The sequence below is a fragment of the Pangasianodon hypophthalmus genome, chromosome 2, assembly GCF_027358585.1.
Source record: "Pangasianodon hypophthalmus isolate fPanHyp1 chromosome 2, fPanHyp1.pri, whole genome shotgun sequence".
Classification (NCBI taxonomy): domain Eukaryota; kingdom Metazoa; phylum Chordata; class Actinopteri; order Siluriformes; family Pangasiidae; genus Pangasianodon; species Pangasianodon hypophthalmus.
In genome coordinates this window covers 1,510,776-1,525,297 of record NC_069711.1, presented here as the reverse complement: position 1 = coordinate 1,525,297, position 14,522 = coordinate 1,510,776, and the positions used below count along the sequence as shown (strand labels likewise).

Below are 14,522 nucleotides of genomic sequence, written 5' to 3'. Positions count from 1 at the left end.
AAGTGACAGCTTTTTAACTTCTGACTGTTACAAAGCGCTGACACTGAAGACTCCTTCCATAAATGTAAAAAAAAAAATCTACTCTATATATTAATGAATACACACGTTTTTTTTAAATCCATTTTTACATGGAGCATGTGCTGTAGCAGTCCCTGTGAATGAACTGTTGCTATAGAAACAATAACATATTAGAACATTAATATAAACTTGCGCTACTGTCAGAGCTGCTGTTCTAGAAAATGAAATCAACACCTTCTGACCAATCAGAATCCAGAATTCAACTTCAGCGATGGTCTTGTTCCTTCACTGTAGAGCTTCAAGACCAGGAATATGATTCCATTTTTTTTTTCCGCCTTCCTGTCTCTGTGACATTGTGGAGACTTGCGAGGAGAAGGTGGTGTGGATGAAACCAGGTTCTCGCTCCTCATGGATGTATGATGTCTAATCGGATTTAGCATTCCGGGTCACGTTAACGTTGCTTGTTTCCGCTTTCTCTTCCTCGTGTTTGTGCCAGCGTTTAATCGAATAAACTAGAGCTCATTGTTTAGCTCGTGAACAAAAACGAAGCAGAACCAAAATGACATTTCAGGTAAAGGCAGTGTTTACTGATTTAGCTGAACGTCTCCCTCAGCAACCTCGCCACGCTCACCTCGCCTACTGATGAGTAATTAGCATTCCCATTCATGGCCAGGTCTCCCAGCAACTCCTGCACCTAGCACAATGCTAAAGCGGCTCTCCGAGGCTACAGGTGTGCCATTTGCATTTGGCGACGAGTCAAACGCGCTCGGAAAACGGCAATCAAGAACAATGAGTGGCGTTCAGTGGAAGCCCTGCGCTCATGCAACACATCCATACATTAGAGATTTCTCCGCTTTGAGTTTCCTGGACTCGCTCTCTGACCACACACCTGCTTGTGCATGGTATTGTGCTCACAAGCAGGGTGTAATATGGACGCTTGTGGGTTTAAAATATCCAAAATGAGGTCGTAAATGTGGCAAACAAAAATAAAAACAAACAGGAACCAAGGTAGTTCATTTTCCAACATCATTACACAATCGGAAAAATCCGAAAAATCTGAATCATGGCCAATTTAAAATAGTTAAAGGAACCAATAAACCACTCCATGTCATGCTGCTGTAGTAAAATAATCAATGATGCAACAAAGTTACCGTTAGCACGCTGAGGTGGATTATTTTCCTATAACAGCACATCTCCAAGTGTGTTATTCCTCTTATACCAGAGAAATTTGCCAGTGAAATTACAAATTTATTGAAGAATGTCACGTCATACTTTATCCGTTTATAGTTACATTTAATGTTGTGCAACAAGTTAGTTCCTGTTCTCACTCACGTTATAGCAGCTATAAACAGTCGTTCCTTCACCAGCATCTCTTTTTTCCTTACTCTTGAAGTTTATAAGACGAAAAATTGCAGCTTGTTGTGTTACTGAAGAACCACGAAGTGTAAACATAGTGTTCTGAACATGTCGGAAAATTTTTGCTAATTTTTCCTAGCAATCCTTGCCAGTTGTTCCATATCATAGCTAGCTAGCTAACCTAGCTACGTGGCTGCGTGACAGGGAGGATCCGCTGCAGCGTAGGTCGTGAAGTGTATTATGGGAGTTGATTTTCAGTATAAAATGAAAATGAATGTTGGTAATGAAACACAGACTCTGATTGAGTCAGTCCTGTATTCAAGTCTCAAAATGGCCGCCGTGACGTCATACGAAACACAAGGATTAGCATTAAAGCATTATATGCTTTACGATTAGTTCCAGCTGCAAACTTTGGTATTGAACTGATGGACCATGGAAAAAAAATACACTTCCAGGTCCGGTTGTACCAAAAGATTTGGCACCCCGTTGGAAAAAAAAAGGCCCTTGTGTCTGCAAATAAATCACCTCGAGTAAAGAGCACACACTTTACAGGAACGTCATGTTAAGAAAGTATTGTGTGTGTGACCTTCTGCAGTCTCTGTGCTGATGGACAGCATGCTGCGTGCTATAAAGCCGGAATTTTCCGAGGTAACTGGACTCGACTTGGCCCAGCGTGTGGGCTGAGCCTGTGTGGAAAATGTCAGCTCAGAGGTGTAGGAAGTGACTGTGTACCTTTCTAAAATTCACACCATTGTGTGACCATTTCCTCCATTTTACAATAGATCCTAGTAGGCAAGAAAAAAAGTGCGTTTTTTTTTATACTTAAAGAAAGGGTTTTAAACTTTGCTCCGCCCACTTTTTGTATTCTGCCTCCTTTGTGTTCGCTGAGCGTTTTTATCGCGGCAAATAATAAGCGCTTCTCTATTAATAATAAATCACATCACTCTGAAATACTGTATGTCAGAAGTCAATAAGCCAGTTAGTGGCACACAGGCTACATGCTAACGAGGTGCATCTCCCCGAGCCTGATGTCCTAATGACCGGCTCATTACAGTGCTAAATCTCTGCAGGGTCGTGTGTGTGTGTGTGTGTGTGTGTGTGAAATAAGAGTGTAAAGCAATGACACTATCTGTATCTGTATTTGTTTAATGCTCCAAGTATCTGTATTTGGATTTAAACCCGAAGTGGATGTGGTCTAAACCAAAAGGTCTTCTTTATTCTCTCTCTTTTTGTTTTTTAAATCCCTACTGTGATATTTTCTGTGGTTCTATTTCCCAAAAATATACGCAAATTAGTAGCGTAATTTAAACCACCGTGACCCTGACCAGGCAGTTACTAAGGATGAATGAATGATGTCAATATGAATGAATGTGATATTTCTTTTTTTCTGTCAGCACGAAAGTAAAAACCTCCCGCTCGTGTGAACTTTTTATTGCGTAACCTCGGCTGTGATGAACACTCCTAGTCTCAATTATAGATGGCGTGATACCACTTTTTCTTTTCCAATACCGATATTGAGTACAAGCTGATACTGAAACCCATCCGATATTGTTTTCTTTAAAAAGTTTTAAAATGTTTTTTTTAACTGAAGCACTTCACAGTTAAAGTCTTTCACACAAAAATCGTTACAGAATCTGATATCTGGTGTGTGATATCCGAGCCACCATTTTTTTCCCCTGGTATCGACCCGGTACTGATACTGGATATCGGATCAGAGCCATCTCTAGTCTCAACCTGTGAATCTTTCTGGCAAACTCTCAAACAACACCTGAATATTAGGCCTCCTTTTCCTCTCTAAATTTGAATAGTAATAATAATAATAATAATAATAATATATACAGTGTCTTTCTCAAATTCATGGTTGCTTTACAATTATACAACAAAACCACAAAAACACAAAATCAAAGATAAAAAAATGACCAAAAACAGTAAAGCAGTAAAACAGATAAACACTAAAATAGTAAAACAGAACGTCAAACATCCAAATGCAAGAAAAAATGAAAAATGCCCAGCGTACTCTCAATCAGAAAAGGGCGTATCTGTTTAGAAGACATTATCTGTTGATTGTCAGTAATCTATTCGTATCTGGAGTGTGTAAGCTCGTGATCAGGAATGCGTAATTACTGAAGGTGCTGACCCGGTTACTCCGTCTGTTTACATCCTCACTTGTGGCTGCAGGTGGGATAGTGTGAAACATCTGTAATGAAGGCAGGGGGTTGACGTGGCACATCTGGACCCTCGGTTTTACTCTCAGAAGAGGGTTTAGAGACCATCCTGTCATTCATGATAATCTCCCTAGATTATATTAGTGTAATATGCAAAGCAATAACTTATTATCACACACCATGTGCTAGTGTGTTAAAGCGCACTCGAGCACACAAACATGCTGAAAATGTAAAATAAAAAAAGAAAAAGAATATTGCGCTGACAGTTAGCATGTGACGCACCACGCAGCAGAGCTAACTTATTCCTTGGAAATGAGCAGGATCAAGTGCTATTTTATAAACTTCTGAATAATTAGTAAAAGAAAAACATCTCTCGGATATTTCTACTAAAGAAGAACCTGGCAACCTCGGAGGCGTGAACTACACGCAGGTCTTTCGCATTCTCTGAATGAAGAGTCTAGAAAATAAACTTAAGCAGGCGCGTAACCCGTCTCTGAATACGAGGAACTTTCCCCATGGAAATATTTAGACTTTAGTTGCTGACTCTGAATACAGCCTGGAGTTTGGTGTCACTCCAACACTGGCATTCGATTCGGGTAGGGGGCGTGGCCTAAAGTTTGAAAGAGGAGTTAGAAGTTTGATTTGTGTATTTAATTGTATAGAAATGATGAAGCTAAGCGATGTCTTTCAAGGCGATCGTGTGATGCTGATGATTTAGACGTGTTTGATGTTAAACTGCTAGTCAGAAGTTTCCCTTATTGGTGATGTTTAATGGATAAAACTAAAGATCTAATGTTTTGGCTCATAAACTGCTACTAATGAGGACATCGTGCACATTTCATTTGTGACCAAAATGTTCCTACAACTGATTAGAAGTGAGAAATGAACACAAAGTGAAGAGGTTTGTAATAAAACTCAGGTTTTCTCAGGTCTCCTGAGCAGCAGCTTGGACAGTAGTTTAATATATTTAAGTGATGTCGAGTAATCGTTTGGTGAGTTGGTGGTACAGGAGTTGTGATTTCATGGAAAAATGCAACTATAACAGGAAAAAAAAATCACAGAAATGTGACTATTTGAGGTCCACATATGTCTCTCTCTCTCTCTCTCTCTCTCTCTCTCTCTCTCTCACTCACTCTCACTCTCTCTCTCGCTCTGCTACCATCATGATGGCTTTCCAGTCAGAAAGCAAAGCTTTTACCAGGAAGGTCATTCTGTTTGTGTGTCTCGAAGAATCCTCAGAGACAAAAGCGCATCTTATATAACAGAGTAATAATAGAGTGTGAGAGCAGATGAGCCGAACCTCAACGAAACCTTTTCCACTTCCTCAAAAACTACTGAATCAGCATGAATGAAGCGCGACTAGCTGCTTAACTGACATCTGCATTAAAAATAAAATTCGTTTTTTTTTTAATGTTGTGTAAAGGCACCTTTAAAAAAATCACCTGCTAGTTTTTTTATTTTTAAAGTAGAGCTGCACTTTTTTTTTTTTTTTACAATTTTTTTTTTATTTAAATGCTACTTTTGCTATTTTTAAAAAAAATCAATATTAGAAATGCAGCTTTTATTTATTTATTTATAAATTTTTTTTGCAGATTTTTAAATGTCATATCTTAGTTTTTCCAATTTGTTAAGTCAGCTACTAATTTTTTTTTGCAACTATTGCAAATTTAGCTGTTAGTTTTCTACAGTATTTATAAAAAAGCAGCTGCTAGATTTTACAAATTAATATTTTTTTAAAGTCAACTGCAGTATTTATATATATTTTTTAAATTCAACTGTTGATTTGAAGGAATTTTTATTCTTTAAAAAAATTCAGCTCCTAAATTGTGAGAATTTTTTAAAATAAATATAACTCTTTTTTTTAATACAAATATTAAAATAAAATAACGGGCTACTATTTTATAAAAAATTATATGATAATTAATTCAATTGCTGGTTTGTTGTTTGTTTGTTTGTTTTTATAAATCTTTTACAAATTCTGCTGCTATTTTTAATTTTTTCTTTACAGAATTCATATCCTAGTTATCATTTTTTCGGTCAGCTGTTTTTTTTTTTTTTAAATCTCCTGTCAGTTTTTATTATTCTTTGTAAAATGTAGCTAGTAAATTGCTACAAATTTAGCTGCTAGTTTTTCCTTTTTTTTCTTTTCTTTTTTTTTTTTAAAAAAGGTCACTTGTTAGTTGCAATGCAGTATACAGCTGTAGGTTTTACAGTAAAAAAAAAATGTTCAGCTGCTAGTTTTTAGCGTGTGTGTGTGTGTGTGTAAACTTCTTTGGTGTCTACATCTTAACTAGAACAGATTTGAGTAAGGATGACATCATCAGTGTACTGCCCCCCCATTCTACCCCAGAACCACCCCAGCGACGGCCTTCTCCCTCTTCCCAGCTTGGCGAGTCTGTACATGCGCATTTTCCTGACTGCTAATCAGAGTGGATCTTGTGCTTGGATTACATAGATTCTCTTTCACCGACGCTGCCAAGCCACTTTGGCGCTCACAGTTGGCTGTGTGTGTGTGTGTGTGTGTGTGTGTGCTAACCACTGCCATGTAGGACAATGATGGCCGTCCAAACTCGAACCATCTGGGGCCTCGCCGCTAAAGAGCAGCGAGCGAGGGATGGTGGAGATAATCCCAGTTTCTCACTCACGCCGTCCACGACTTAATTACTGCTCAGCAGCTAGCGCTCCTCTGTGCAGCTCACGGCACTGAGAGACTGACGTTATCACTCAGAGATTAATCCCAGTCTCCTCGTCTCCTTCTCTCAGTGTGGAGGAATACGGAATAAGGAAACTCATTCCTTTAAATATTACTTTAAATTAAAAAAGATATTCCTGAAAGTGCTGTTCAGCAGTCAGTTCACGTCACTACAATTCATTTGTTTAGCTTACAAAAGTACATAAAAAATATATACAGTGATAGAAGGAGTGAAAGGAAGTAAGGAAAGGAAGTGAAAGGAGGGAGGAAAGGATGTAGGGAAAGAAGGAAATGAAGGCAGGACAGAAGGGAAGGAAGGGAGGAAGGAAGGAAAGGAAAGCAGGAAGGAAAGGAAGCAAAAGAAGGAAGGAAATGAACTAAGAAAGGAGGAAAAGGAAGCAAAAAAGCAAAAGAAAAGAAGGAAATGAACTAAGGAAGGAAGGAAGGAAGGAAGGAAGGGAAGCAAAATAAGGGAGGAAAAGAAGTAGGGAAAGAAGGAAATGAAGCCAGGACAGAAAGGAAGAAAAGGAAGAGAGGAAGGAAGGAGTTAGGAAAGAAGGGAAGAAAGGCAAGGGAAAGGAAGGAAGGCTGAAAGAAGTGGCGGAAGGAAAGGAAGCAAAAGAAGGAAGGAAATGAACTAAGGAAGGAAGGAAATGAAGGTTTGAGAGTTTCTTTTTAATGAAAAGTGTATGAAGTATTCCTACTGGCTACTTTAGTAGTTACACCTAGTAGTAATAATAATGAAAGAAAGAAAGAAAAGAATGAAAGAAGTGTAGTCAGTGTAACTGCGGTAGCAATAACAAATTCTCACGGGAATAATACAACATCAAACAAATTATTAACAGAGTCGCTAAACACGTCCCAAATATTTCACTATAAATATACTGAATGTTTTTCAGGTTAGAGTTAAGAGAGGGTTAGAGGAGCTTTTCTTACGACTTGATAGAAAATCATATTAAATCCAGTGACGTCGCCGCTGTTTGTTCATATTTCTCATTAGCTCAAGTTAGTTATTGTCCTTGAAACTCATACCGGTGTATTAATTTTTGCTAAACAGCTCAATATTGCACCTGTTTTTATTGCTATCAGTCCCGTCGGAAATTAGCATCCTGACCCGTTCCTGATGCTCCACAATGACAACAACCTGTTTCATCTTTAATTCTAGCTTCTGTATTCCCCTACTGTCTGCCTGATGGGGATCAAACATCTGGATCTTAAACCAGACCAGCTGTGAGCTCAACCCCTGGCTTATGACTCGGTCAGGGACCATGAGCTGCTCATGGTGTAGTTTTGGGGAACGAGTGGAGGACGTTTCAGTTGAACACGACAGAACCGAACACCGATACGTCTTTCACCACTGCGGCGTCCATCAGTGACATAACCAAGTACCAGTATGTTTATTCAGAACAAACACAGAAGAAAGAAAGAAAGAAAGAAGTTCTTGCTCTGTATCTCTGTAATGTGCTTGAGATATCAGGCTACGTATCGAAACCTTGGCTCTCTCTCTCTCCACTCCACGTAATCTCTCCATCCTGTTTCAGTGTATACACTCTCCAGCACTCAGCCTCTCACTCCATTCTCTCTATTTGCTGTAGTGATCTAGCTGCTTTTACCTTTTCCCTGATCCTCCCTTCATCTTCCGTCCCATCTTCTTCAGTCTCAGAGTGCAGAGCATTTCACCAACTCCATTACTCTTTACGCTTTAAAAGTCCATTCGGCTGAATTTCACATTCGGACCATGGAGCAGCACTTTATATTAGTAACTCTGATGTAAACAAAACAGACTTCATGAAAATTTCATGGAGTGAAATGGAAAGAGGAGCACGAGGCTGAGGAACGTGGGCTGATGTACGGACTCCGGAGAATGATGAACAACCGCAATTCTTCTCTGTCATGGCTAAACAATAAACATAACGTCTCCTGGATGTTGAATCAACTCTTAGGTACAGCTTAGTGCTAGACCTCGGGTCTTTCACAGGGATGGACAAATCAGTAGGGCGGGAAGCCACGCTTTGTGTCCTACGCTATGAAACGCTGAAAGAACCGAGGCGGATCTGCCAACCTGCACGTGTTTTTCATACGTGTACGCCGTTACGAGTTATCGCTCAAAAATACAAGCCTTCGACACATGATCCAATCTACATGTGAATATGGAATGACAGACAGTTGCATAGATGTTTTAAACTCTCCGATATTAAATGACACCCTGGAAGCCCCGCCCCCTTCCCCTCATCTCACGTTAGTAATGTTTGGACTTTTTTTTGTCTGAAAGATGAGCGGATGTGTCGTCGTCGAGTTCATTAAAGTGAAATAAAATCTATCAATGTGTGTTCGACTTAGCTAACATTAGACACGTATAAATATAGCTATCAGAGAAAAAAAGCTTAAAAAGATTAAACATCAGAGAAAATGGTGGCTGTGTGGAAACTAACGCTCTAAGGGACATTAGACAAGCGATTTGTGAAAAAGCTTTATTGAAAATGTACTGTGTGTCCCGACGACATTTCTGATACCTCTAACATTTCCGAACTGCTGTCATTTATTAATTCGCACCACGCAGCTGAGCCTAGTATTCGTTAAGACGTGGGTTCGTCAGTAGTAATTACGTTCCTTTGTGTGGAAGTTAGCGGACACTCTGTGGTGAACTCTGGGACAGAAGGACGTTAAGCGATGATGACTGAAAGCAGCCATTACACGACCTTGTCATAATTATACTCGTGAACCCTCTCAGCGCACGGACATTTCCACCAGCGAGCGTATAAAAGGCTGTCCACATGTCTCTGAAAATAGACGGCCATTAAGGAGAGCATGAAAGCAACGTACATCAGATGGAGGAACGTTTCCTCAAGCCTTTCTTATGCTTCCTTCAGAACATGCTTCTTCAAAGACGGTGGAGCCAAGCAGATAGGAAAAGTCACTTTCAAAACCTGAAATGTTCAGACGTGCCACTCAGCGCTCATGAAGGCTGACTCCACAATTGTGCTGCTATTTAGCCCTTGTAGCTCTTAAAAATTCAACTTTTATATATTTTTAAAATCATTTTTCAACATTAAATCTTTACTTAGCTGTTCGAAACGCATCTGAACACATCTCAGGTAGCATTCTTAATTTTTTTAAAAGGTTTCTTATCCAAATTTTGATCTTAAACAACTAGCATAGAATTAGCAAATATGCACATTTTTGTTAACTAGCATCCATGCTAACGTCATAAGGACATTAAAATGAGTTACTTAAAATATATATATTTTTAATTACAATGATTTACAAGGTAACAGGATTGTACTTTCAACGAGAGAACGTTTCTTCTTCCTCTGATCTTCATGAAATTCAGATCATGCAACTTACTGAAAATATGACAAACATTTCATAGTAAATAAAATGCATATTTCGTCATAATCTACAATGAAAAGGAAGATTCAAGCATGACAATCAGACATTATTGCAAAATGTATATGATTTTTAACATATTGTAATGATTTCTATATTCGAAATAAAAGAAATTATAGGTGTAATTATTATTTTTTCATGTCGAAGCTCAACAGGTGTCTTTCTCTTGAATCATATATCATTGGAAATATTTTGCAGTCAATTTATAGATACTGGGATTCTATTGGTTACTGGTGTTATATTTATTGGCCGTTAACGCCTTCAGGAGATGAGCAGTGACCATATGGCACAGATTTCTGATTCACGCTGCTTCGTTAGAGACCCGCTTTATTGACTCCCGCCTGCTACAGACTCACTGATGGTCAATAATCTGATGTCAGAACCAGATAAAAGGTCAGAGGCTGAGGTCATGGGTCAGTGTACAGTCATGCACAGCTTTCTCACTGACATCTACAGAGGTGTTAATTATTTATTTGCCTACAACCTCATGAAACACAGGATACGCGTTTATAAATGATACTGTGCTCATCCGTATTCAGAGCTCAGAATGAACTCTATTCTGATCTTGGTGTTTAAATCCATTTTTATATAATGCAAATATATTTATAATGTGAGGAATAAAACTTTGGGACATGCTGTTATAGGAAAATAAACAACAGGGTGATGTGGTATGGCCAGCGTGAAGTGATGAACGACATGTCGTACACTTTATCCGTTTATAGTTGCATTTGATGTTGTGGAACGTCCGTGAAACAAATTGGTTCCCGACTGGCTATGAATGGCGATGAGGGTTACCCGTTAATGATTTACCATTTCGAATTAGTTTATGGCTGTAAATGAAAATTCGAATTGGTTATAATTTGTTTTGGAGCAGCTCTTCATTGTTACTGCTTTAGACTACACCACAGACTCTGAACAGATAAAACATCTATTTTGAATTTGTTGCAGAAAGAATAAAAACGCACGCTTCTCTATCTGTTCTGTTTTAAAACATTTTTTTCCTTTTCCTTTTTTTTTTTGTTAAACAATCCATGTTGTTCACTAATCAGACTGGAGAGAGTCAATAAATTGAAAAACCATGAAAGTCTGTAAAAACTTTCCTTTCTGACGGAACGTCTTTTTCCCTGTTCTCTGCCTTGAGTGAAATAATGTACATAAATGCATTCGATTTGATAAACCGCAACAGAGGATCAGTCTCTGAACAATGACCATTTTTTTCATACACTATATAGGCAAAAGTTTGTGCACCCCTGACCATCACACTCATACAGTATGTGCTTGTTGAACATTTCCCCCTGTGTTTGCTGTTATAATGAGCTCCACTCTTCTGCGAAGTCTTTCCACTAGATGTTGGAGCGTGGCTGTGAGGATTTGTGTTCATTCAGCTACAAGAGCATTAGTGAGGTCAGGCGCTGATGTTGGGATGTCGAGGAGGTCTGGGGTTCAGTCGGTGTTCCAGTTCATCCCAAAGGTGTTCAGTGGGGTTGAGGTCAGGGCTCTGTGCAGGACACTCGAGTTCTTCCACTCCAACCTTCACACACCATGTCTTCATGGAGCTCGCTTTGTGCACAGGAACATTGTCATGCTGGAACAGGTTTGAGCCTCTTAGTTCCAGTGAAGGAAATTTGTAATGCTACAGCACACAGAGACGTTCTATACAATTCTGGGCTTCCAACTTTGTGGCAACAGTTTGGGGAAAAAGAAGCACAAACAGTATGAGTGTGATGGTCAGGGGTGCACATACTGTACTTTTGGCTATATAGTGTAGATTTGGTTCTGTTCCAGTGTTTACGTGGTTTGGGCTGCTGAACCGCATCCAGACTACATTCCGCCAGTTTCCTGCTCCTGTACTATATTATAATATATTAAATACTATACAGTACTATTACTGACCTAATGCTCTCTGTTCCAGGTTGGGCTTCCCCATGATGATGATGACGTGTACGATAGGCATGTGCTACCTGCTGGCGACTCACATAGGCCTGGGTTGGAACATCTAAATCTGTGTAACTGTACGAGTGACGAGTCGTGACAGTGTGTGATTTTCCGATGATGATGATGATGATGATGATGAGGAGGAAACATTCCGGTCCATACTGACTGAACACCCAGTGTATCATGCTGCAAAGATGTGAGAAATCATTGGAACAAGGGAACGCCTGCGGTGTTTTTCCACTGTGTTATGGTGCTATTGCCATCTCTAGTGTTATTTCTACGGTAATGTGCTTGGTGGGAGGAGTTTCGCTGTTTGTTTACGTAGTAACACTTTACTTGAGCCCTGCTCATCCTTTTTTTTTTTTTTGTTCCGATAAGAAGCAGTAGTAACTATATACACAGCTTCTAAAGATAACTAGTCAAACGCAAAGTAAAAAACACACTAATGAGTGTGAATACTGGTTGTTTGATTTATGTGCTAGGCTTTCATACTAACAAACTAACTGTACTAGCTACGTACACTCACCTCTCCGTAGTACTGACATAACCATGTCATAAACATGCCATGGCAGATGACATACATTATCAAATGCATTTTATGTCCAGTGACGTTATCGTTAATCATCAGGATGAAAATATCAGCCATGGAAGAAGATTTACTGTTATCACCCCACAGTTGATTCTTTTCCTATAACAGCGCGTCCTGAAGTGTTTTATTCCTCTTATCCTACAGCGATTTTTACAAACAATGGATTTTTTATGTATTAAACACCACATCTTAGTTTTTACTTTTTTTTTTTTTATCCGTTTATAGTTACAAGTTGTTGTGTAATGTTTGTGGAACGTCCATGAAAGAAATTAGTTTCTGTTCTCGGTTACGTTACAGCAGCTATAAACAGTCGTTTCCTCACCAGCCTCTCTTTTTTTCTCTTGCAAAATTAATAAGACAAACAAAAAACAAACAAACAAACAAACAAACAAAAAACCCGCAGCTTGACGTTACCAAGAAATTGCAGCATCCATGGCGAAAAACTTCTCTGTTGTGAAGATGTCAGAAAAGTTGCAGCTTTACCTCTAACTGTTACAAAGCGCTGACACTGGAGACTCCTTCCATAAATTTTAGACAACATTGCTATTGTGACGCCATAACGAATGAGCTGTTGCTATAGAAACGATAATGAATTAGTGCATTAATATAAACCTGTGATTTCTAGCTCCTCCAGAATTAATCAACTCCTTCTGACCAATCAGAATCCAGAACCAATATGAAATTTATCTATAACTGAATATGAAAAACATCTATAATTATAGATGTTTTTCATAATAAGTACATATTGTAACATCTGGCATTAAATATATGCCAATCATCCAAAAAAAATAAAAACAATAGAATGTGAAACAGGCAGTTATTATCCCAAAAATTATGTCTATTAGTCAAGAACTCCTAACTGTACATGATGTTTTCTGTGACACGTTTATGACATGGCTATTCCAGTCTTATGACACAGGGTTCAAGTAAAGAGTTCCTGATTCCACTTGCCAAATATCTACTCACCTTTCTCATCTACTCAGATTTTCTATTAATTAGTAAAACATAGTTCTCTTACTGTAATGGTCCTGAAATTATTTTTGTACTTTTCAGTGATATTTGTTGTTCAGGCGCTGTAACATCTGATGAAAGGGATTTTCATATGTGCCTGACCCGGCTATGATCAAACTCTCCTGTGTAGATGTCTGATGATTTCTATGTAATTTTACAAACACATTTTGAAAATCGGAAGATTTTGGTGCAGGATGAATAGACTTTTGCATTTTTACTTCTGTACTCTAATCCCAGTTAACAGAGGAGGATAAAATAATACGATACAATCCGTGGATAATATTCCGTGTCCTTGCTTTGGAATAGTCGTTAACGTTTCCTTGAGACGGACAACTTTAATTACAGCAGGTTTAATGAAACTCATAGCTCATAAAAACAGACCTTAACCTCATTTCATTTTTTTCTTTGTTAATTCTAATTAGCTACATTTATGTTTCTCAGTAGCTGTGAGTAGGAATTATAACTGTTACAGAGAGTTGATACACCTATAAAATATCCCCAGTAAACTGTTATTATAGATTAATATGTTTCTGTAATCATATACTGGAGCTGATAATACCTGTAAATTAAACTCTACATACACTGTACTGTCAAACTGTTTCCTGTTTTTATTTATTCTGGTGCGTTCTTCAACCAACTACATTCCAGTTTTCCATAAAAGCATGTACAAACCAGACTTCATGCCTCCTCATCTTACAAAACTTTTCCAAGATTAACGCTCCTGTAATTAGCTTCTTACTGTTAGCTATAGCTTCTTCGAGTTGTACAGGACTTTATTTGGTAGACGTGACTTCAATGCTACCAAAGGACCAATCAGAACCAAACTTCATAAGAACTTGGGCCTTACATAAATTCTTTAGTATTGTTTCATAAAATATTTACACAATTCTTATAAATGTGTTATGAAGGCCCGGTACAGGTGCAATTAAAAAAAGTGGCCTTTCAAAGCGTTCTTTGGATAAAGTTTCCCAGCTTCCTAAAAGTTCTTCTCTTCTCTTCTCCGTTTATGCTACATATCTATTTGTATATCGATATCTATTTCTGCTACGAGTGAAGAGGCATCTCCCTCCATTTACCTCCCTAGAAAGCTAAGATTTTGGGTAAGATTTGCGAATATTCTAATATGAACTGGCTATATTTATCTAAGTTAATGGGATGTTTATGGGATGTTTTACTTTTGATTAATTCACCGGAAAACTACAACAACTTAAGCTATGACCTGCGTCCTTGTACTATTGTTTCCAACGTTGAAAATGAGTTATATGTAGCTTCCTACACCATCTATACAAAACTGATTTCTTTTATTATTTAATTCCTCCTTCTAGATAAGGAGATAGCTAATTTAGTTAGTTTATTAGAACACTAGCTA

At 38.3% G+C, this 14,522-nt stretch overlaps 1 protein-coding gene across 1 annotated transcript in view; it reads left to right on the top strand.

Annotated features, from left to right (window-relative positions):
• The window catches only part of oca2 (oculocutaneous albinism II), a 97,792-nt gene extending 84,044 nt beyond the window's left edge, over positions 1-13,748 (top strand). The window contains exon 24 of the mRNA XM_034298272.2: positions 11,531-13,748. Coding sequence (XP_034154163.2) covers positions 11,531-11,618 — 88 coding nt within the window. The 3' untranslated portion in view covers positions 11,619-13,748. The remainder of the gene's footprint in view (positions 1-11,530) is intronic.
• Positions 13,749-14,522: the final 774 nt, after the last annotated feature.